The 20,614-nt window shown below is 48.9% G+C and overlaps 9 protein-coding genes across 9 annotated transcripts; 5 read left to right on the top strand and 4 right to left on the bottom strand.

The window, feature by feature from the left end:
• Positions 1–255: 255 nt before the first annotated feature.
• N7519_003732 (Hsp90 co-chaperone CDC37) lies at positions 256–1,778 on the top strand (the record flags this gene model as incomplete). Its single annotated transcript, XM_057290510.1, has 2 exons — positions 256–1,220; positions 1,289–1,778. 2 exons carry the CDS (start codon positions 256–258, stop codon positions 1,776–1,778), a joined length of 1,455 nt encoding a protein of 484 aa, XP_057151712.1.
• A 406-nt stretch (positions 1,779–2,184) lies between these two features.
• N7519_003731 (clathrin light chain CLC1) lies at positions 2,185–3,336 on the bottom strand (the record flags this gene model as incomplete). Its single annotated transcript, XM_057290509.1, has 4 exons — positions 2,185–2,536; positions 2,646–2,683; positions 2,815–3,047; positions 3,108–3,336. 4 exons carry the CDS (start codon positions 3,334–3,336, stop codon positions 2,185–2,187), a joined length of 852 nt encoding a protein of 283 aa, XP_057151711.1.
• A 268-nt stretch (positions 3,337–3,604) lies between these two features.
• N7519_003730 (CTD-interacting domain-containing protein) lies at positions 3,605–5,076 on the top strand (the record flags this gene model as incomplete). Its single annotated transcript, XM_057290508.1, has 5 exons — positions 3,605–3,702; positions 3,760–3,851; positions 3,907–3,965; positions 4,017–4,158; positions 4,211–5,076. The coding sequence occupies 5 exons, from the start codon at positions 3,605–3,607 to the stop codon at positions 5,074–5,076; spliced, it is 1,257 nt and encodes a 418-aa protein (XP_057151710.1).
• Positions 5,077–5,453: 377 nt separating this feature from the next.
• Positions 5,454–6,926, bottom strand: N7519_003729 (t-SNARE syntaxin TLG2; the record flags this gene model as incomplete). Its single annotated transcript, XM_057290507.1, has 4 exons — positions 5,454–5,726; positions 5,792–6,135; positions 6,242–6,762; positions 6,904–6,926. 4 exons carry the CDS (start codon positions 6,924–6,926, stop codon positions 5,454–5,456), a joined length of 1,161 nt encoding a protein of 386 aa, XP_057151709.1.
• A 1,045-nt stretch (positions 6,927–7,971) lies between these two features.
• Positions 7,972–8,852, top strand: N7519_003728 (calmodulin; the record flags this gene model as incomplete). The annotated part of the gene is made up of 6 exons (XM_057290506.1): positions 7,972–7,974; positions 8,092–8,148; positions 8,226–8,241; positions 8,350–8,475; positions 8,531–8,743; positions 8,818–8,852. 6 exons carry the CDS (start codon positions 7,972–7,974, stop codon positions 8,850–8,852), a joined length of 450 nt encoding a protein of 149 aa, XP_057151708.1.
• A 369-nt stretch (positions 8,853–9,221) lies between these two features.
• On the bottom strand, positions 9,222–10,268 carry N7519_003727 (uncharacterized protein; the record flags this gene model as incomplete). The annotated part of the gene is made up of 2 exons (XM_057290505.1): positions 9,222–10,203; positions 10,255–10,268. 2 exons carry the CDS (start codon positions 10,266–10,268, stop codon positions 9,222–9,224), a joined length of 996 nt encoding a protein of 331 aa, XP_057151707.1.
• Positions 10,269–11,650: 1,382 nt separating this feature from the next.
• N7519_003726 (glycoside hydrolase family 47 protein) lies at positions 11,651–13,604 on the top strand (the record flags this gene model as incomplete). The annotated part of the gene is made up of 5 exons (XM_057290504.1): positions 11,651–11,691; positions 11,738–12,352; positions 12,407–13,192; positions 13,248–13,505; positions 13,565–13,604. The coding sequence occupies 5 exons, from the start codon at positions 11,651–11,653 to the stop codon at positions 13,602–13,604; spliced, it is 1,740 nt and encodes a 579-aa protein (XP_057151706.1).
• Positions 13,605–13,828: 224 nt separating this feature from the next.
• On the bottom strand, positions 13,829–15,621 carry N7519_003725 (uncharacterized protein; the record flags this gene model as incomplete). The annotated part of the gene is made up of 5 exons (XM_057290503.1): positions 13,829–14,672; positions 14,728–14,870; positions 14,944–15,168; positions 15,233–15,337; positions 15,427–15,621. The coding sequence occupies 5 exons, from the start codon at positions 15,619–15,621 to the stop codon at positions 13,829–13,831; spliced, it is 1,512 nt and encodes a 503-aa protein (XP_057151705.1).
• Positions 15,622–17,256: 1,635 nt separating this feature from the next.
• On the top strand, positions 17,257–19,218 carry N7519_003724 (putative GABA permease; the record flags this gene model as incomplete). The annotated part of the gene is made up of 7 exons (XM_057290502.1): positions 17,257–17,415; positions 17,472–17,542; positions 17,598–17,711; positions 17,771–17,853; positions 17,914–18,315; positions 18,374–18,699; positions 18,778–19,218. 7 exons carry the CDS (start codon positions 17,257–17,259, stop codon positions 19,216–19,218), a joined length of 1,596 nt encoding a protein of 531 aa, XP_057151704.1.
• Between the last annotated feature and the right edge of the window lie 1,396 nt (positions 19,219–20,614).

Raw genomic sequence — 20,614 nt, 5'->3', positions numbered from 1 at the left:
GACCGCTCGTGATTTTGCCCGTGCTTACCGCCCATGGAAGCCGGTCGAGAGCTCTAGATACTTCATCTGTCCTGGGCCAGGAGCTTCATTTCTTTCGAGTTTCACTAGGTTGAAACGCTTCAAAAATATATCGGTCAATTTGCTGCATTATTGTTTGCATCAGGATCGTCAAAAACTTTTGTTCCTCCCCTGTTTCCTCTGCCGCTGATACACCACCCCACCTCTTCTACTTCTGCACATTCACTGTCAGACAAGATGGTGCTTGACTACAGCAAATGGGACGCCTTGGAGCTGTCCGATGACTCGGATATCGAAGTTCATCCCAATGTTGACAAGCGCTCTTTTATCCGAGCAAAGCAAGCCCAGATTCACCAGCAACGAGAGCAGCGTCGTCATGAAATCAAAACCCTGAAGTACGAGCGCATTATTAATGATGGATTGTTGTCACGCATCGATAAGCTTCTTGAGTCTCTGAAGAAGCACGAAGACTCGTCTGCCTCCCCCGACGAGTTCATTTTCACTACAATTATGGAGTTCGCCAGCAATCCCGCCGAAGACCAAGCCCCCACCCCGCCGGAAGGAGTATACACACACGAGCCGGAACAGCCCAAGTTCTCCCAGATGATGAGCTCACTGGTGGATCAGGTGAAGAAGGAAATTGGCGATTCCAAGCCTGAGAACCTCTTCAAGGCATACATCCAGGGTGTGAATGGACACCTGGAAAAGATTCAAGGACTTCAAAAGGAATTGTTCGCAAAGCTTGCGCAACTTGAGAAGGAGGAAGGCTCTAAGATCACCAGCGATAAGCTACATGAAGGTTTCAATCAATCGCATGTGGCCAAGATTGCTGAGAAGGAGAAGGAGAAGGCGGCTCCCAAAACAAAGGAGAGCTCTGTTGAGCTCCTGAACCCTGGTGTGGGAAGCTCCGCCGCCAAGGCCGATGATGAAGGCGATGATGAAGATCCAGCCGATGTCGAGATTAGCCCGCTAGCGAAGAAGTTTGCTCAGCTCAAGCCTGGAGACTACAAGGCCTATCTACAGTTCATCTCGGCGAACCCGGAAATTGTCGCCGAGAAAGAGACTGATGGTCTACTCGTTGAGGCGTTCAACAGTCAGCTCAAGGGCCAAGATGACTATGCTCGCCAGTGCGTGCACCAAGGTCTTCTTCTGCAATACTGCCGTTCGCTTGGTCGTGACGGTATCCAGCTGTTCTTCACTCGGTATGCCAATCTTCTGCCCATATTTCTTTTTCTTTTCTTCGGTCAATGGCTAACATATAAACTTCTAGCATCACCACTAAAGATCACCGCGCATCAACCCTGTTCCTTAATGATGTCAACGAAACTTACGCTCGTATCAAATCCCGCTCCGCTGAACTTAGCAAGGATGGCTCAGCGTCCAACGATCCTGCGGGCGTAGAGCAAATCCAGCTGCACGCCGTTGACCCCAACACCAAGATAACCATCAACCTTCCCGCCGCCAACAGCGAAGACCCCATTGAGATTGAGGCACGCAAGATCTTCGACGCTTTCCCTGAAGACCTGCAAAAGGCACTGGCGACCGAGTCCTTGGACGAAGTCAACAAGGTTCTCGGCAAGATGTCCGTCGAGGAGGCAGAGGTCGTTGTGGAGCAATTGGGCAATGGTGGTATGCTCAGCTTGGAGGAAGGGATCGTGGATGCTACGACAGCAGAGGGCCAGAAGAAACTGAAGGAGTTGGAAGAAGAGGGAAAGCAGGAAGTGGGTGAGCCCGGTGGCGACGTTACCGAGCTTGACTAAGGATATTCAAAAAGCGATGATGATATGAATGGAGTATGCATTTATTTATTTCTCTTAATCCGAGAACAGGTTAGCAACTACTCCCAAGATTATCGTACATTTGTGACTTTCCATTCATCAGAGCTAATCGGCCGGCGAAGGAAATCCGTGGTATTAACGATGCTATCAATTTGAGTGAGATACTAATTTACAAACCCCCCCTAAGAGACTTCGCTGCGTTGAGTAAAATAAAATAAAGAGAACAATTGACGTAGCGGCCAGATCACGGCCAGGCTACCAAATAATGCGGGGAGGGGGATGTAGAAAAAGCCATATCATATGAGTAAATGTGGGAAACTTGTGAATACCACGTTCTTAACCCCGGACTCCCGAATCTTCTATCCCCCCACGCGCCAAAGCAAACCACCTAGATTCCGCTGGAGCCGGGAGCCTCCTGGTCTTTTCGGAGGTCGATCAACAATTCACGGAAACGCTCCTTGCCGGAGCCGCTGGCACCGCCCGCGGAGCCCTTGCCCGATACATCAACCAGCTTAGCAATGCGCTCCCAGCTGGTGCCACCCGCAGAGGTATCCTCCCGGTTGGCAAGGAACTGTTCGGCCTCGGCGCGGGCGTGGGAGCGGTTCTTATCGGCCTTGTTGTTGTAGGAAACGTAGAAGTCGTCAATATCCTCTTGTGCCTTCTTGACGGTACTGGCCTTCTTCTCGGCGGAGACCTCTGCACGGCGGGCGATCTCAGAATCACGCTTCTCACGCCATTCACTGAGGATGGAAAAACAGACGTTAGCTTGGGAATCAGAGCCGAAACAAGATGAATGCAAATCGCAAAGGCAATGCGCCTCAGTCATTCAGAGCCTGGGATCCAACTCACCGAACAGCATCTCCCTCATCCTCAGGTTCCTGCGCGCTCTGGTATCCGGTGCGGGGAAAGGTGAGCCGGAGCCAGTGATTGTGCCACCGGGAGCAACGCGCTGCAAAGATGTAACCCCTGGTCAGCATACTGTATGTTCACCACCATGTATCCAATAGCCAATTCATACCTCATTCTGGTTCTGTGTCGCAACGGAGGGGAAGGATGATTCAAATTGGCCAATTTCCTCAGTGGGCTCATCACCTCCGCCGAGCAGGTCGTCATCCATCGTGCCTACATTCGCGCCGGCAACGTGGTCTTGAGAAGTAGCGAATTGCTCTGCATCTTCACCGAGCGCAGCACGCTCACGGGCAAGGAAATCATCATCGGTGGTGGCTTGGACGTCGGCTACTTCGGTTTGGCCTAAATGCGGGTCATGTTAGCTCTGGTGTAAGGAGAGCAAGTAAGGTGGGTTGAGCATACCCTCAGAGAAGTCCTCTAGGGAAGGGAAACGGTCAGCCATGCTGGGAATGAATTGTACTTGACTGTTGTATGATTCAATAAAGGCGTTTGAATCAAGGAGATGGTCTTGAGGAGAAGTAATCAAAGGGCCAGGAAGTTGATAGTTATAGGAAGCAGTGTTGACAGGTGTGGCCGGGGCGGGCTCGGAGCCCCGTTGTTCTGCCGGTTCCGGGGCGGTAAGCTTATCCATGTTTCAAGCTTTGGGGTACAGACCACTTCGACTTCACTTGTGATGAAGAAGGTTGAGAGTTGAGATCTTCGTTTGATATTGCTTTTGCTTTGTTCTGGTGGCTTTGCTTGATTGCAACTTAACTGCAGTTTTAAATCTCACCAGTGATCTTCAATTGCTCCTCGTTTCCTATTTGCTTTCACAGTGGTTGCGACTTGCACTTCGGATCTGATAATTTCACTCCTCAAGAGCTCGCTACTTAATTCAAGTGCTGACTATTTCTATCATTATGGCTTTCACTGATGATGCTGTCAAAGCAAAGCTATCAGCTCTGAATGACACGCAGGAGAGCATCGTTACTGTTGCGCAATGGGTCATGTTCCACAGGTACAGACGCTTACTCCAATCTCAAAGAGACTTGCTAACTTTTGACTGTTAATTTAGACGCCATGCTGAGCGGACTGGACAAATTTGGCTCCAAAAGATTCGCGAATCGCCGCCTCCCAAGCGACTCAACTTGATCTACCTAGCTAATGGTATACATATCCTCCCACACCTGAGCTCCGCTCCGCTTGCTGATCATATACACAGAGGTTGCCCAGCAATCCAAAGTACGCGGAAAACATGACTTCCTCATTGCGTTATCCCCAGTCCGTCTCCCTACCGGTCCGGCATTGCAACTCAACCTAACAGAACAGTAGATAATTGTCGACGCTACGTCAGCGGCTTACAAGGGTTCGCCGAGTGAATACCAACAGAGGATACGCCGAGTCGTGGAGGTCTGGAGACAACGCAGTGTATTCGATGGACCTATTTTGGATGCAGTGGAAGCTCGTATAGACGGTAGGTTGGATCAATAGGCACGAGTGACTAGCCAAACTGATCATTGTTACAGAACTCGACAAAGCTCGTCCTACAAACAAGAAACAAACCCTCGGAGGATCTTTCTTCAAGGACACTTCTTCGGGATCCACCCCGTCCGAACTACAGCCTCTCAACCCATTGCAGGTTGCTCTCAACAAGGCTGTCATCAACTCCACCAATTCCGCCACAAGCGCTACTTCGGAGTTTGATAAGCTTCACGACCCCGAGACACCGAAGCCTACGCTGCCTGTACACGCCGCACGTCTAAGTTCACTCTTGAAGACGCTCGCCAATGCAGAAAACTCCGTCTCTGAGGTAATCAAGTCGCGCCGCGCCTTGATCGATGGGCTTGAGAAGATTCTCCAGACCAACCGTGCAGAGCTATCGAAGGAGGAAGGCCTTAGCACCGAGCTCTCCCAGAAGAAAGCCTCAGTCGATACCGAGAAGCGCGAAGTCGAAGATGCGATTATGCGCGGTCTACCCAGCGAAGAGTCCTCTACAAACCCCGGCGAACACAGCGGACACGATGATGCATCCGTCCGCCCAGAAGTCGAAGCTTTGACACCTCCCCCGGTGGAAGCTATTACGCCGGTGGGGTCCCCACAGCCAGAAAAGCAGCAGCTTCGTCGCGGCCCGTTTACCGAAGAGGCGGACGACGACACCTCAGAATGGAACCCCATGAACATCCCCGATATGCAGCAGTCAGGCAACGGGACTGCCATCACTGATAAGCCTACTACCACTTCTTCGAGTCATGGCAATGACTTTAATGTCGCTGCCGATGGTCATGCAAAGAGGCGCAAGATCTCGCATGGCGAGGAGGACTATGCGGCTTTCGCGGCCGGCGAGCTAGATGCTGATGTTGCCGATCTGCTTGCCACTCAAGGCAAACAGTAAGCGAGCTTGAAGCATAATGGTCGAGGCCAGATTTTACCTTGGTAATTTATGTGCGTCGGCTTCCCTTGTTTTGGTGTGATTTATTCATTTCTTTCTCTATTCTATCGATTGCCTCTTGGGCATTGTTTCGGTTTATTCTGGATATCTTTATTTTCGTGTATGAAGTAACTAAATGTATGAGTTGGACCATGTAACATATGGCATTGATCAGACTCGTAGTCCGATTCTCTCCGAATTTTCTCCGTGCCAGTGTCTTGCATGGTGTCTAGTGTTTCCATATACATCGTGTTTACGTGCCTATTTGCTTGCGACTGGAACTAAGCAATACAGCAACTATCGATATGCAACGGGGATGTCTGCCCTTCTGGTCACATTAACTATGAACCCATGCTATTTGCAAAAGAAACGTCATCGGAATATATCCGGATCCATCCACCGATCTCGCGCGAAGCGGTTCGACAACTGATGCCTTCGCCCCCGGTAAGACAACACAGAGCGGATATTGTTTGAAGATTCATCTTCTGGAGGTGGTGGCGGCTTTGAACTGCCCCTTTCGGTTTCACGACCAGTAAAATGATCATACCCACCACGACAAGGAGAAGTAATAGCATGATCTTACGCTTAGTGGTTCGTTGTTGATAACTCGTAGCCTATATGAGTCAGTTTCTCGTTCTAGCGACATTGAATGAAAAATAAAAAAGGAGAGGTAACATACCACTTTCAGCTCCTTGTCCGCAGCCTTCACCTCGGTGCCCATTCGCTCGACGTTGTAATCTATACGGTCCAACATGGTTCCTTGGTCGATAATCATGGTCTGCAGTTCACGGAAAATATCCGAGAGTTCAATAATGCCCTTTGCGATATCGTTGATCTCGCGCTCCCGCTGCGCAATAGCCGCATCATTCTGACCGGTCTGCCGTTGTGAAGTCTCCTGCAACATCGTCTGCGAAAAGGACCTGTCGGCATCTGACTCCATCATCGACGGATCCGTGTATGGGTTCTGGACCTGCGTAGGCGCGCCATCGAACGGCGTCGCGATACCCTCAAGATCTCGCAATTCTGCACAGAAACAAATCACCACATTAGCATATTTGAACCGACCGATTCCGCCTGTGCCACGGAAAGAGAACAAGAACGAAACAAAAAGAAAGAAGTGGTCCCGTACTCCTTAAATAGGTGCTTTGCTTCTTCCTAAACCTAGCACTGGCCTCCTGCACCCTCGCAGCAAGCGAAATCTGAATATTCTTCGCCATAGTCTCCTCCCCACTCGTAACACCACCATGCGCCTTAGACTCGCCGACCATAGTCTCGATGCGCATGATAGAGCGCTGGCAATCATGAAAGGAGCGCGTGACATCCTGCGTCAGGCCCTCGATAACGCCTTCATCCTGCCTGCGCAGCTCCTCATCGCCGAAGCCGGGGAGAAGGTGTTTCTGGTGTAGCTTGTCGAGCTGGGCGGAGTTCTGGGCGATCTCAGATAACAGCTCGGAGACCTCTTCCTGCACGTCGACCCAGCGCGGCGGGAGGAGGTCCATCTCGATGACCATGTCGCCATCTTCGTCCGTTTCGGGTATTAGGCGCCTGTTTTCCTCCGGGTGCGAGGGTGTGTCGGAGAAGCCATTTGATGGTGTGAAGTGTGGCTTTTTGGCTGGATGGTGGATTAGGGATTGGCGGTAGGAGAGGTAGCTAAATTTGGAGGTGGAGTGTTAGTTATTGTTATGATCTGTAGGTTGGTCTTGTGGGTGGTGTTTCTTCTTTTCATTTCTGGCTCTTCCCGGCGCTGACGGATTGCGCTTGGGGTAGGGTAGGGGATATGGGGTTGCATACAGGTTGGTTCGATCCCGCCACATTGTGAGGGCATCCGGAGGATCCAGTTGTGTGGCTGATTTATTAGTATGGTGAGGTTATAGGAATCATGATCAGGTGGGAGTGTTAGGCTGGGATTGAATGGTTTAGAGTCTCGATGTAGCCGGAAGTTGATAGGAGCTCTCCACATGTCGGAAGGGGTCACGTATGGTATTCATCATGTAATATGTGGTTTTGTCCACGTGGAATGTGGTAATTTTGGTATGGCTGGGTAAGATGTAAAGACAGCTTGATTTTCACATATTCTCTACTACATATGGAGAAATATATCGTCTCTCTTATGCCGGTAGCTTCAAATGGCTTATTATATGGCTCGTGTGCTTAACTGAAAGTGGCATTGACAGTGGACCCCCGGATTTTCGAGCACAATATGGCCCAAATAGGTAACTATATGTTCTCAAGGTAATGCAAATTCGAAGTCTAACAGACTGGAGAATAACAGAACAACTATATTCCATTAATATAGGCTATTATAATATGTCTCGTAGTCAGCTTGGTTCTAGGTCTATAAATACACCCGCAATCTACACCCTACGAAGTACTGGATATAAGCTTGGAAAAGTGATCCAAGATGAAATAAAAGCCAAGACCTTCCTACTTCCTAATGCAATTAAAGCAATCAAATCCCATATCTATTCTGGTATAGTACCACTGTTAGCTCGATCATAAATAGCCCTGGGCCACAGGATCAAGCTTTCTTGTCCGGCGTTACATCCACATCATACAAGATGTAGAAAGGACATATATATAAGATAGTACTTTTGAAAAGATTGAAAAGATATATCCACGTGTAGTAGACACAATGAGATAACAGAAGAAAAAGAAGAAAAAGAAATACCAATGCATATGCCCAGCCCTCCAGTGGTAACACATTCAGCCCCAGGAGAGTCCCACCGCCCTGAGATGAAACGACGCTGACTGGGCACCTCAGACACGCTATTTTGGTTACTCTCGTAAGGCTACTCCCCTTAACCCTCTTCTTCATTTGACCCCTCCTTACTTTGTTGTTATTTTCCACCTACATTCATCATGGTATGTCCCTGATCCCCCTGACTTATCAGCTGTGTTGTCGAAAATAATTGACAACAAAACCCCCCACATTGCGGGGCATCGTCCCTGCTGAACCTCACTGACCATCGTATTCTCTAGGCTGATTCCCTCACCGAAGAGCAAGTTTCTGAGTACAAGGAGGCCTTCTCCCTGTTTGTGAGTGACTACACATACACATTGAAGACGTGATCATCGAAAACATGCTGACCGGGGTTCGTCTTGTTGCGAAATAGGACAAGGATGGCGATGGTACGTGTGGTCGCGCCCGACACAGCTTTGTCGAGCCCACAGCAGGGTCCTCGGCGATGGAATTTCGAGAGAAAAGAAAAACATTCTAACATGCAATCCTACGAATAGGACAAATCACCACCAAGGAGCTTGGCACAGTCATGCGCTCGCTGGGTCAGAACCCCTCCGAGTCCGAATTGCAGGATATGATCAACGAGGTTGATGCCGACAACAACGGCACTATTGACTTCCCCGGTACTTCACCATAATCTACTGTTATAAACGAGAGACGGCTACTGACGTGCGGTAGAATTCCTTACCATGATGGCTCGTAAGATGAAGGACACCGATTCTGAGGAGGAGATCCGCGAGGCATTCAAGGTCTTCGATCGCGATAACAACGGGTTCATTTCCGCCGCCGAGCTTCGCCACGTCATGACTTCCATCGGCGAGAAGCTGACCGACGACGAGGTGGACGAGATGATCCGCGAGGCGGACCAGGATGGTGATGGCCGGATCGACTGTATGTTTTGGAAACAATCTTGGAGCCTACGGGCGCTTGCCTTCCCAAATGCTAACCTCTCCGTCTCCATATAGACAACGAGTTCGTTCAGCTCATGATGCAAAAATAAACGCCGCGTTCCCACCGTGCGCCTTTTCAATGTTAGCTGACGTCGCGGTTTTTTAACGAGAATGTTTCTCTTCCATTTCAATTTTCCAATACCGATTTCCTGTAGTCTATGCTCACTAGGCTATACATTTTGGATGATTTACGATCAAGCGTGTGCTTTGAAATGCAGACGGAGTGGACTGGGCGGTACTTTGGGTCAAGTGTTCATAATATAGGAATGATGGCTCTCCCTATAGTTCTGATGGTACAGGACTTTCAACATCACCTTGTGCCAACCAGCCATGTCCATGTCCACGAAATACCGTAGCAAGCATATAAGAAAGTAACCTAACCATTCATCCATACCAAACCCCACCACTTAAGCATACAGCTATCGATTAAACCTTAAAACCTCCATAAACTGCCTCGCAACATCTGCCCCAGACCACGGATCAGGATCTTCCTCAGCACGCTCACCAACCACAGAGCCAGTCCTATCAACCTTAGTATCAGCCCTAGTGCCAGCCCCAGACCCAGCCTTCTTCCACCTCCTCAACCGATCCTTGACCTCCCTCCCAACATTCGGGATAAGAATCGCCTCCCGAGCCTCAACACCCAATCTCCCCCAAAACTCCCGAATCAGCGATGCAGTCGCCGCATACTCAGCATCGATATCCGACTCTTCAATCGCAGAGCTAGCGAGGTCGATACCTGCGACTTCAACGTCCACATCACAACCACCGCCAGCACCAACACCAACATCAAACGACCCATCATCCCGATCCACAGGAATGGCCTCCACAACCGACGGACCACGCCACTCAATCTCAACAACTGTGCCACGCACACGCGCCGTCGGGAACGTCTGTCGCACGTCACCAAGACGCACGCGGAAGTCACCGACCTCATAGACGACCCCGTTCGGGACAGCTAGCGTGAACCGGTGGTTCCAGAAGGGCTGGCAAGCGTAGGTGAAGTGCTGGAAGAGGGTCCCATATGACGAAGGGGGGATAGTGGTCATAACCATTGGCGGGGAGGCGGAGTGATCTGGCGCGATGGCATTTACAGGGCCGCGCGCGCCTTGGTTTTGATTCTGGTTTGGTGCTGGGATGGGCTTCTCTGGCTCCGAGGTGTAGATGAAGCCGTGGGTTGGGTAGTGGGTTAATGAGAGAAATTGCATGTAGCGGGGGTTTGAGGGTTTCTTGTTTGAGTTTGAAGAGGGGAGTAGGCCTTGGGTGTCGCGGAGGAGCTTTTGCTCGAGGCCCCAGCGGCCGATTGGAGTTAGTTCTTCATTTGGGAAAGCGGCGCGGAGGCGCTCTGTTATTACTTGGAGGGCTGTTGAGGCGTTTGGGTTTGAGGGGATGAAGTAGACACTTTGTTGGGTTAGTTTGGGGGTTTGTTATGGATTGGAAGAGGGCATTTACCCTGTGATAGGCATTTTTATGTTTGTTTTCTTCTTATATTCTGGGCAGGTACAGAAGAGATGGAACTGATGATCACAGCAGTGTTGAGCTGAGAGATATCGATTGGGGCATTGATATGTTGAGAAGATGGCGGTGGTCAGCCCTAGATAGTGTTCAGTCCTGCAAGAGGATTGATTCAAGGGATCTGTAGCGGGTAGCGACCATGCAATATAGATATAGAGATTGATCAATAAGAATGATCAAGAAGTCCAGTGCCAGAAGGAATGACAAAGAATGATTCCTAAACAGGAAGGGAGCTTTGCAATCTATATAGCTTGATTAGTATAAACACTGATAGTGAGAGGAATCCGTTACCTTTGGACAATTTCTATGTATATGAGATTGTTCTGGAGGATCAAGTGGTCAACCAAATGAAAGCCCGCGATATAACATTGGAGTGCAAACAGAGCAAACATCTAAACACTTCAACTGTCTGGAAACCAAATCTTTTTCTTGCAACGATAATTGCCCTTTTGTTATATTCATTTCCTTTTCTATTACATGGTATTACAATTAGAAATTCAGATATTCAAAATGCTGCAGTTTTTTTTTCCCTCTTTAGCTCGCAAAGGGATTGATATTGCTCGAAAGTTCCCGAGGTCAGCCTTACGGTCACATGTTCAGCTCAGCTTCTCGACTTCTTGATACTATAGTCCCTTTTGACTCCGTTCCCAAAGCACAAATTGATGCATATGAACGACTTCCTATCGATGTGACATAAAGATACAAGCGGGCTTTCAGACTTGCAACTTGTTACTGCTTCCCGATCTTCGTCTAAATATCGACAAGATCAACGCCTACTCCATCAGAGAGAGTCAGGGGCCGCAGTGGGGTTGGTGGCGCCCTCAGACAGAGTACAGCTTAGAGGCACAGAAGAGCCTCTTGGCGCTTTTATCACAAGTCTAGACTTGACCATTGATACTCTAATAATAACATTATATCGTTTGGACCCTGCAGTTTTCCCTGATTGCGTGGCCCGGTGTTGAAGGGGGCACATTCTCAAATTGCGCCAATCATCATTCGATGCTCTGCAACATCATGCCTTGCACCAAACTTCCGACAGCCACAAGGACGATCAATGGAGCTCCAAAGAACTCGGCCGTGTCTGACTCCTTGAGACCTCTCACAATCCATGACGTGCCACATTGTGTAAAACTGTGTCCATTTCCTCTTTCGCTTGTTCTAACTGTCGCGAATCTTATTCTCCTGGAGACACCAATGTCGGCCTTTGTTACTGGTCCCTACACTTGACAATTGACTTGTACACCATTCCACTCCTTCTCTGGGCTTCCTAAGACTATTCCTTTTTTTTCCTTTTTCTGGTTATTTTGGCACGCCCCTACTGCATTCATTTATTATGTATAACAAGCGCAAAAACCGACCTTTATCAACAGCATTGTTTGTGATTATCGCGACATACATTTTTCTTCTTCTGGCTCCCTAGTACAAAAACATATCGAGGTCGCCTAGCAAAGCCAGTTTCCAGAAAAGACAGCTCCGTTCGGCAAGATGCTATTCGTCTAGATAAAGTCACCGAGCGATTCCCTGTTACAGAGTACATCCCATTGCCAACAAGTCCAGCGAAAATTCCCCGCATCCAGCATAACTTCCCCGAAGAAACGCGCGGCGAGCGCAATGCCAGACTCAAGAAGCGGGATGCTGTGAAGGAGGCTTTTCTTCATTCATGGAATGGATATAAGGACCATGCGTGGATGCGAGACGAGGTGAAACCCCGCACTGGAGGATATCAGGATACCTTCAATGGCTGGGGTGCCACTCTTGTCGATTCGCTAGATGCGCTTGTGATTATGGGGCTAGACGATGAGCTGCAACTGGCCCTGGAGGCTTTGGAGGAAATCGATTTCACAACGACTAAGAGCAGACATGTGCCTGTCTTTGAGATCATCATTCGCTATATGGGTGGTTTTATTGCTGCTCATGATCTGACCGAGGGCAAACATCCTATCCTGCTGAGAAAGGCTGTCGAACTGGGCGAGATGATTTTCAATGCGTTTGATACGCATAATCGCATGCCCCAGGTACGCTGGGAGTGGACTAGGTACGCCAAAATATAAACAAATATGCAATGATGTTCGGGACTGACAATACCCAGATCCGCCCAAGGCAAAGAAATCACACCATCCTCACGCACGAGCTTAGCAGAAATGGGGTCCTTGACAATGGAGTTCACTCGCTTGACCCAGTTGACCGGTGATCCCAAGTACTACGACGCCGTGCAGCGGATTATGAACGAGCTCGAGATCGGACAGGACAAGACCCGGATGCCCGGCATGTGGCCGACATGGATTGACACCGACCGAATGAGGTTCGACGACTCCGAGTTCACCATTGGCGGATGTGCCGATTCGGCGTACGAGTACTTGCCCAAAGAACACATTCTCCTGGGCGCACAGACAGACAAATATCAACGCATGTACGAAAAGGCCATTGAAACATTCAACGAGAATCTACTGTTCAGAGGAATGACCCAGGACGAGGATCAACACGTTCTCTTCACAGCTAACGTTGTTGCAATGCGGGGTGACTCGAAGACCTTCCAGTATGCGCCTGATCACCTCAAGTGCTTCATGGGCGGCACCGTGGCTATTGGGGCCAAGGTCTTCAATCGACCGGAAGATATGTATGTTGCCCGGGGACTTACCGACGGCTGTGTCTGGGCATATGATGTTATGCCTACAGGGATTATGCCGGAAGTGTTCAAGGTCAGTCCTTGTAAGCATATTGACGAGTGTCCGTGGGATGAAGAGCAATGGATGTCGGATGTCATATCGCACTCTATCAGTACCGAGGAGGACCGCGAGAAAGCGGAGGGCCATATTGAGGCTGAGCATTTGCCGCCCGGTGTGACAAGTGTTCGAGACGCATCGTATAAGCTCAGGTACGGTTACATCTCATTCCTTCTGCTGCATCTCACTAACATACTACCCTTCTAGACCTGAAGCTCTTGAATCTCTGTTCGTCATGTACCGGATTACTGGAGATAAGACTCTTCAGGACTCCGCGTGGCGCATGTTTAAGAACATTGATAAGGCAACCCGGACTAAGTTTGGCCATTCGTCTATCAACGATGTGCGTCATTCGAAACCAAAACATCAGGACAAAATGGAGAGCTTTTGGCTTGCCGAGACTTTGAAATACCTCTATCTTATCTTTTCTGAGCCAGATCATATCAGTCTGGACGACTATGTGCTGTATGTTTGCTCCCAGCTATGTTTATCCTATCTGAACGAGCTAATAATTTTCTTCTCAGGAGCACCGAAGCCCATCCTTTCAAGCGACCAACCAACTGAAGCGTTATAATATTGAGATGCAGCCTTCATCACCAGCATAATATTGGTTTGATTTGACAGGACCGGCGTTACAGGCATTAGTGTTTTCAATATCATACACAGCATCTATTTCTTCCACATCTACCAGAGCAAAGGATGCATCCCTGGAGCCCAATCCCCGGATTTATCTATGCATAATATCCCACATCCACAGGTGACACAAGAAGCCTTAATATAAAACAAAATTATACATAAGCACAAACATCAACAGAATTAATCTTCAAATCCTCCCGCCTCCTCACCTCCGCCTCATCTTCATATTGAATCGAGTACCGAATCTCCTTATGAATAACCATCTTATCAGGCCCCTCTCCATCATCCACTCGCTCAGTCGCACTACTCGCATGTCGATTATGCGGCCTCGGTACAAGCTCGATCAAATCAGATTCTGTCGCAAACGAACCCACAGACCCAGCCCTCGCGCCATTCTTCCCCTTCTCCGGTACCTGAAAGCTCAGATTCTTCCGCGGTGCGCTGAGCGGGAACATCGACCGACGTACAGGCTCACGCACCGTATCCGGTCTGCCACTCTTCGCATCCTTTCGGGTTTTCCCAAGCGCTCCGTGCGCACGGGGACTGGTATCAACACACAATGAAGGGTCCAGGCGGGGGCGCTGATTCTCCGACTGTTGCAGCCCAGAACCAGAACCAGGACCACTAACCCCCGGAGTAACTAGCGGTGGCTTTGACCCTGTCCCGGCTCTTTTCCTCTGTATGCGGGACTGCGACATGGACCTCGAAGCGGTATTTGAATTCGAGCCGGACCCGGACCCAGACCCGGTCTTCGAGCTTTCTTTCGTACCGTTTGATCTCGACGCGCTATTCTCTAGCGTCGAGTCGCCCGCGGTACCGTAGTTTGTGCTGACGGCTGCCATGAAAGGTCGGAGACAGAATACGCTGCATGCGACTAGGGCGTAGTGAAGCTCGACTTGCATCCAGATTGTTGGTTTGACGGCGGCGAGGGTTGTGTCTTTGTTGTTTAGGGCTGCGTGGAGGGATGAGATGTGGATTAGGGAGAAAATTATAAGACTGGCATTTTGCGGTTAGCCTTGGGGCTGAAATTGGGGATGCGTGTTTTACTCACGGAAAGCGAAATATAAATGCAAACCCGACGGCTAATTTGCGGCGAACGGACATAAAAAGACCTTTTAGGAGGATCACGGCGAGGAGGAAGAGGAGGAGCTCGGTTATAACGTCGACTGCGGCGATGAATTGCCACCGTATGTACTACTCTTGCGAGATTAGAGACGGGCTTCAGGGAATCGATGCATATAGTATATCATTGGTTGGTTTCACATACCAAGTCGCTGCATTCGCCGCCGTCACTCCGCCAAGGTGTGTTTAGCTCACAGTTGACTAAGACGATGAATATAGCCGGGATTACCCAGGCAGTGCACAGAGCTAGTGTCGCCCAGGATGCACGGTTATGTGGTTTCTGCGGCGTGAGGCGGAGGTAGATAGCCACGACGCAGCATTTGGAGAGGTAGATGATTATCAGAGCGATGATATCGCTTGTTGCAATTAACTTAGGTAGCTGCTCAGTTTGGGTCCATGCAAACAAAATAATAGAATATCAAATAGCAACTTACAGCTTGAATCTGATCGAGTCGACCATCCTTCAATAACGATATAGAAGTCCCGAACCCGCGCGAGCAGGCATAGAATACGAGACTTGATTGCACCACGGCGACAGCCTGTACAGTCATTAAAATAATACATGTTAGCAGTGTACTCAGGTAACTCATCCAGCCCAAATTTGACTCGAATCTTCGAGGCAACTCACCGTAGCACCCAACAAAACCCAATCATCGCGCGCAAATGGCGGAATCAGCATGAGCCGCACGTATAACCGAATTAAGAAACACACCAAGGACACAACCAGTCCCAGTGCAGCAGTGATGATTACCCACGCGCCATGGTGCAGGTCATCGACAACCTCAAAGGGCGGCGACTGGCCGGGCGGCACATATGGGCCCATGACAGGGGGAGGGAGCAAAAGCCACCGCAAACGACGGAGTCTAAATAAGTACTCTTCTCGTTGTTATGGTGTATATCATGTGGAAGGATGTACAATGTGGTGTTATGTGGAATGTATATATGGGCCGCAGTGATCAACACAGGCACAGAAGCGACTGTGAAAGGCTGTCAGATCCGCGAGCCATGTGGCTGGATGGCGTGGTGAGAATAAGTTAAAGAAGGGATTTATTTGAGACGCTTGTATACGATAGGAAAACAGAAGTAGGAGGTATGCGGGTCAAGGTGAGGTCAAGGCGAGGTGACAACGACCGAGCTAGGTTCCTTTTCTCCTATGATACGCTTGCGATTGTGGTTATTTTTCTGTCTTGGGAGATCATATGCTGATATCCGATAGAAACATGGATTATCGAGTCCAGACATGTACATAAGTACGGAGTAGGGCTGGTGGGGTTCGCTCGATATGGGGGATATTGGAAGGGGGGGTTCGAATGTGCATGGCCGGTTTATCCCTTTCTTCTTGAAGGGTATAAGTGGCAATTATTATTATCGGCATAAGTTCATGTTGTCTGGTTGGAATGGTGATCGACCTCTCTCCCTCACGTCGAACTTCGATTACTCCGTACTGTGGACATGCTGCTTTAGGGCACGGCGGCCCGCTGTAGGGTCGTCGATCAGCGTGCGCCCTTGAGAATTAGCCTGTGGGTCTTTGGGGGGCTACCATCCTATAGGCTGTGTGATTTGCGCTTGGACAAATCAAGCGAGGGGTTTATGCATTCACCCGTTATTTGGATCGAGGCAAGCATGGAGTGTGGCGGAATCGTCTGGGGGATAAGCAACGAGGGGATGTGGGACAGGGATTGATAGAGAGTTAGCGCAATTGATACATCAGAAATGTAACGGGTAGTGGTGCCGAGTCTATTCAAGGGGTTAGGTTTTGTTTATATTTCGTACTTTGTGTGTTGTTCTATTATTTTGGTGGTGCGTTCTTGAAAGAGAGAAACAAGTCATGGTTTATACAACTGCGACGGAATAGAAGGATTTAGAGTAGCATTATAACCCCAACAGTCAGTCCGAATTTCAATATCTCCCAAGTTTAACGACGTTAAATGGACAAAACCCCTGTGGCATGCAAGGTGCCAATACGCCCCATTCCGGGCAAGAGACAAGGGATAGCAAACTCCAAAAATGAGTTCCGACAGTCACATTTCCAATTGGATTCGATGCAGCACCCTTGAGCAAAGAACGATGTATCATTCGGATCATTGCTTGGGTGTTCCGAGGAGGTCTTCTCTCCCACATGGCGCGTGAGAATTATTCACAGGCCATGCCTTGCGCCCACGTCAATACCACGCTTCGGTCCCGGCAATTCAGTGGCCATCACGATTCCAGTCCTTTGGATCTTCTCCTGATAACTGCCTTTTCTGGCTACAACCATTTCTGTTAGCTTTATTAGAGGGTGCTTTGATCGTTCAGCGCTTTTATACTTCGCACCCTACATCCTTCAGGGTGCCAAGTTGCCAGGGGATATAGACTTTCTTTTTTATTCTCGCGATTCCCTTTTTTTTTTTCGCGGAGAATTTTGTTGTCTCATCTTGAATAGATTTTTCCATCTAGTCATTCAGTCACGCACGCGATCATGACGGTCTTCAGCCGGTCCAGACCTGACTCGCAGCAGACGATGACTGGTCTTGACGACGAGGAGTATGCTCAAAAAGGCCTTGTTGAGCCACGGTATATGGGCACGCTGGCAGATCGCCGTGATATGAATGCTCTTGGTCGAGTGCAGGTTCTGCGAGTAAGTTGCTCTGCTCTTGTCATTGCGGTTGTGGCGGTCTTGCTAACATCAGGAAGAGAAACTTTCGGTTTATCTCTATTGTTGGATTCGGATGCACTTTGATCTGCACATGGGAAGTTATCTTGACGTAAGTGCTAGTCCCTGCATATGATGATCATGCAGACTTCTGACTCCATTAATAGATTGCTGGCGGCTGGCTTGACCGACGGCGGTACAGCGGGCTTGATATGGGGGTTCATCGGCGTCTCATGCGGATTTACCCTTGTCTATGCCAGCATTGCTGAGATGGCCTCGATGTATGTGGCTGATGGCATGCTGTCCTTGGCTGGATCCCCGCTAATCAGTCGACAAATAGGGCCCCCACTGCCGGTGGACAGTATCATTGGGTGTCGGAGTTCGCACCAAGGAGAGGACAAAAGTACCTCAGCTATATCACAGGTAACACAGTTGACACAGCTAGTCCTTGTGTAAGTCTAGCTAGCTAATGTATTATCTCAGGATGGCTTTCTGCAATGGGTTGGCAATGCGCTATTGTGTCCATCGCCTACCTTGCTGGCACAATCATTCAAGGCCTGATCGTCTTGAACCAGCCAGATTATGACTTCCAGCGATGGCATGGCACCATGCTAGTAATTGCCATCTCGACATTCTCAATCTTATTCAACACCTTCCTAGCCAAGAATCTTCCCTTCGTGGAAGGATTGATCTTGATCATCCATGTTATTGGCCTGTTCGCCATCATCATCCCGTTATGGGTACTCGCACCGCGGAATAATGCCCACGCGGTGTTCACCACGTTCAACAACGGGGGTGGCTGGAACAATGCTGGGACGGCAACATTAGTCGGCTTGTCTACTACCATAACCTCCATGCTTGGTTATGATTGCTCGGTTCATATGTGTAAGAAAGAGCCCTATGAACGACCTCAGACTTGGTATATTGTGCTGACATCGAAAAGCCGAAGAAATCAAAGACGCATCAGAGACACTCCCAAAGGCAATGATGTCCTCTGTCGCCGTCAATGGTGTGCTAGGATTCATCATGCTAGTCACATTGTGCTTCACACTAGGCGAGGTCGACAAAATCCTCGATACACCGACGGGATTCCCATTTATCCAGATATTCTACAACACCACGGGTAGCATAGCCGCGACAAACGCCATGACCGCTGTGCTAGTGGTGACTCTGACAGCCAGCACAATCACCGAGGTGGCGACGGCATCACGCCAGCTCTGGTCGTTTGCACGGGACGAGGGGCTGCCCTTTTCGTCTTTTTTCGCATATGTAAGTCCCCGACCTAACCCCTGTGTGACATCTGAAACAAGATGTGTAGATTCAGCCATATTAACCCGTAATCACTAGGTCACACCCGGCTGGAACATCCCCCTCAACTCCGTGATGGTGTCTCTAGTCATCACAGTGCTACTATCGATGATTAACATCGGGTCGGAGGTCGCCCTGAACGCCGTTATCTCGCTCACAATCACATCCCTATTGTCCGCGTATATCATCTCGATCGGATGCGTATTTCTAAAACGCATTCGTGGCGAGCCGCTCCCACACCACCGGTGGTCGCTTGGAAAATATGGCATGGCAGTGAATATTGGGGCATTGGCGTTCCTCTGTCCGATTTTTGTCTTCGCGTTCTTTCCCTTGTCGACGGATGTTACGGTTGAAACGATGAACTGGAGCGTGGCGATGTATGTTGGCATCGTTGGATCCGCGACGATTTACTATTTGGTTAGGGGGAGGCATCATTTTATTCCGCCTGTGGCTTTGGTTCAGCGGGATGAAAATAGTTAAGGATTGTCTCTTTGTCGTTTTCTCTATCTTTTTTTTTCTGTTATTATTTTCCTGTCTATGTTTGACTGCCCAGGTGCATTCCAAGGTTGTGTATTTTGATGACGTGATGATGTGACATACTCGGTGTATAGGTACAATGTTGAGATTCTGCTATTATCATGTACTCCGTATTACCTTGAGCATCATTATTTTGTCCTTTTCAAACAGGGCTACTCCGTACATTGTATAATAATGACGTGGCCTCACCCCTATTCGTGGTGATAGTTACTCGATTTAGACGTATCGGAGACTTCCACACAGGCTCGACCGTTCAGCCGGCCAACGGAATTGAAAATTAAGTTATCAGATGGGACTGTTTCTTTCTCCTATAACACGAGCAGTTCGTGACCTCTGCTACTTCGTATGCAAAACACGGCTTCTTGTTCTGTCTAACAAAGAAAATAGTGCATCTGCAACACCTAAAATGTAGCGCTGTTGATACATAGAGATCTAGTGAACAATAAAAGCCCAGGGATGAGCTATAAGTGGAGGAGTCAGCCTGATATCGGCAGGGAGTGGTTTCAGGCTATGCGTTATTATTGAATCCTTAACCAGCCACCAATGAAACTTTCGAGCTGAAAGCTCCAGGGGTGACTGTCTTTTCTAGAACATCCCTAGCTCATTCAATCTGACCCACTGATTGATTCATGACATCCCCACTTTGGACCGAATGGTTGGGGAAATTGACTTACCGAGGGTTAGGGACGTGTAAGCTAGGAGAACCGTGATGGGTCAACGCGATACACCGGCTAGTCGGAAAAGTGGGGGAGTCCGTAGAGTTCCATTTTGTATTTTTTAAGAATGAGGAGGCTTGGAATTAGGTGAATTTATTTTATCGCTAAGTATAAGTACCCCAATATACGGAGTAAGTATCCCTTAACTGGGCTTGCCCTATGTACTCCGTAGATGGTGTGGAGTTTATCAGATGGGATTGATTACTCAATGAGGCGGACAAATCCTATCTGATTGATCTGATAACCGAGGTAATCTGTATGGTATTGTCATGTTAACGAAAATTACCCCCATTCAACATTTTCTGTCGGCCCACCTCGGAACATCCATTTTCTTTCCAATTGCAATTTAAAATATCCCTGTAAAACCCCTGTTCAACGTAAGTTGTATTATGTTGTATATTGTAGGATAGTCTACATTGCAATCATATGATATTCTTACTATGGTCCAGGTCAACAGCCGGGACTCCCCTCGGCTGTTCCCAGCGCCACCGAATACGGGTAAGGTACAAGGTCATCTTCATATGCACCGTCGATCTGGATGGATACGATGACCCCAAATGGAGCCTTTGCCATATCCAGTAGTCGAGTCCTTATTACTACTGACTTTCAAGATCTACATAAGT

This window comes from Penicillium mononematosum (genome assembly GCF_028829835.1).
Source record: "Penicillium mononematosum strain IBT 11891 chromosome Unknown utg000002l:1.0-8112719.0:1.0-8118358.0, whole genome shotgun sequence".
In the NCBI taxonomy this organism is placed as follows: Eukaryota; Fungi; Ascomycota; class Eurotiomycetes; order Eurotiales; family Aspergillaceae; genus Penicillium; species Penicillium mononematosum.
Note: the sequence above shows the minus strand (reverse complement) of the source record. Positions and strands in the feature narration are given on the sequence as shown.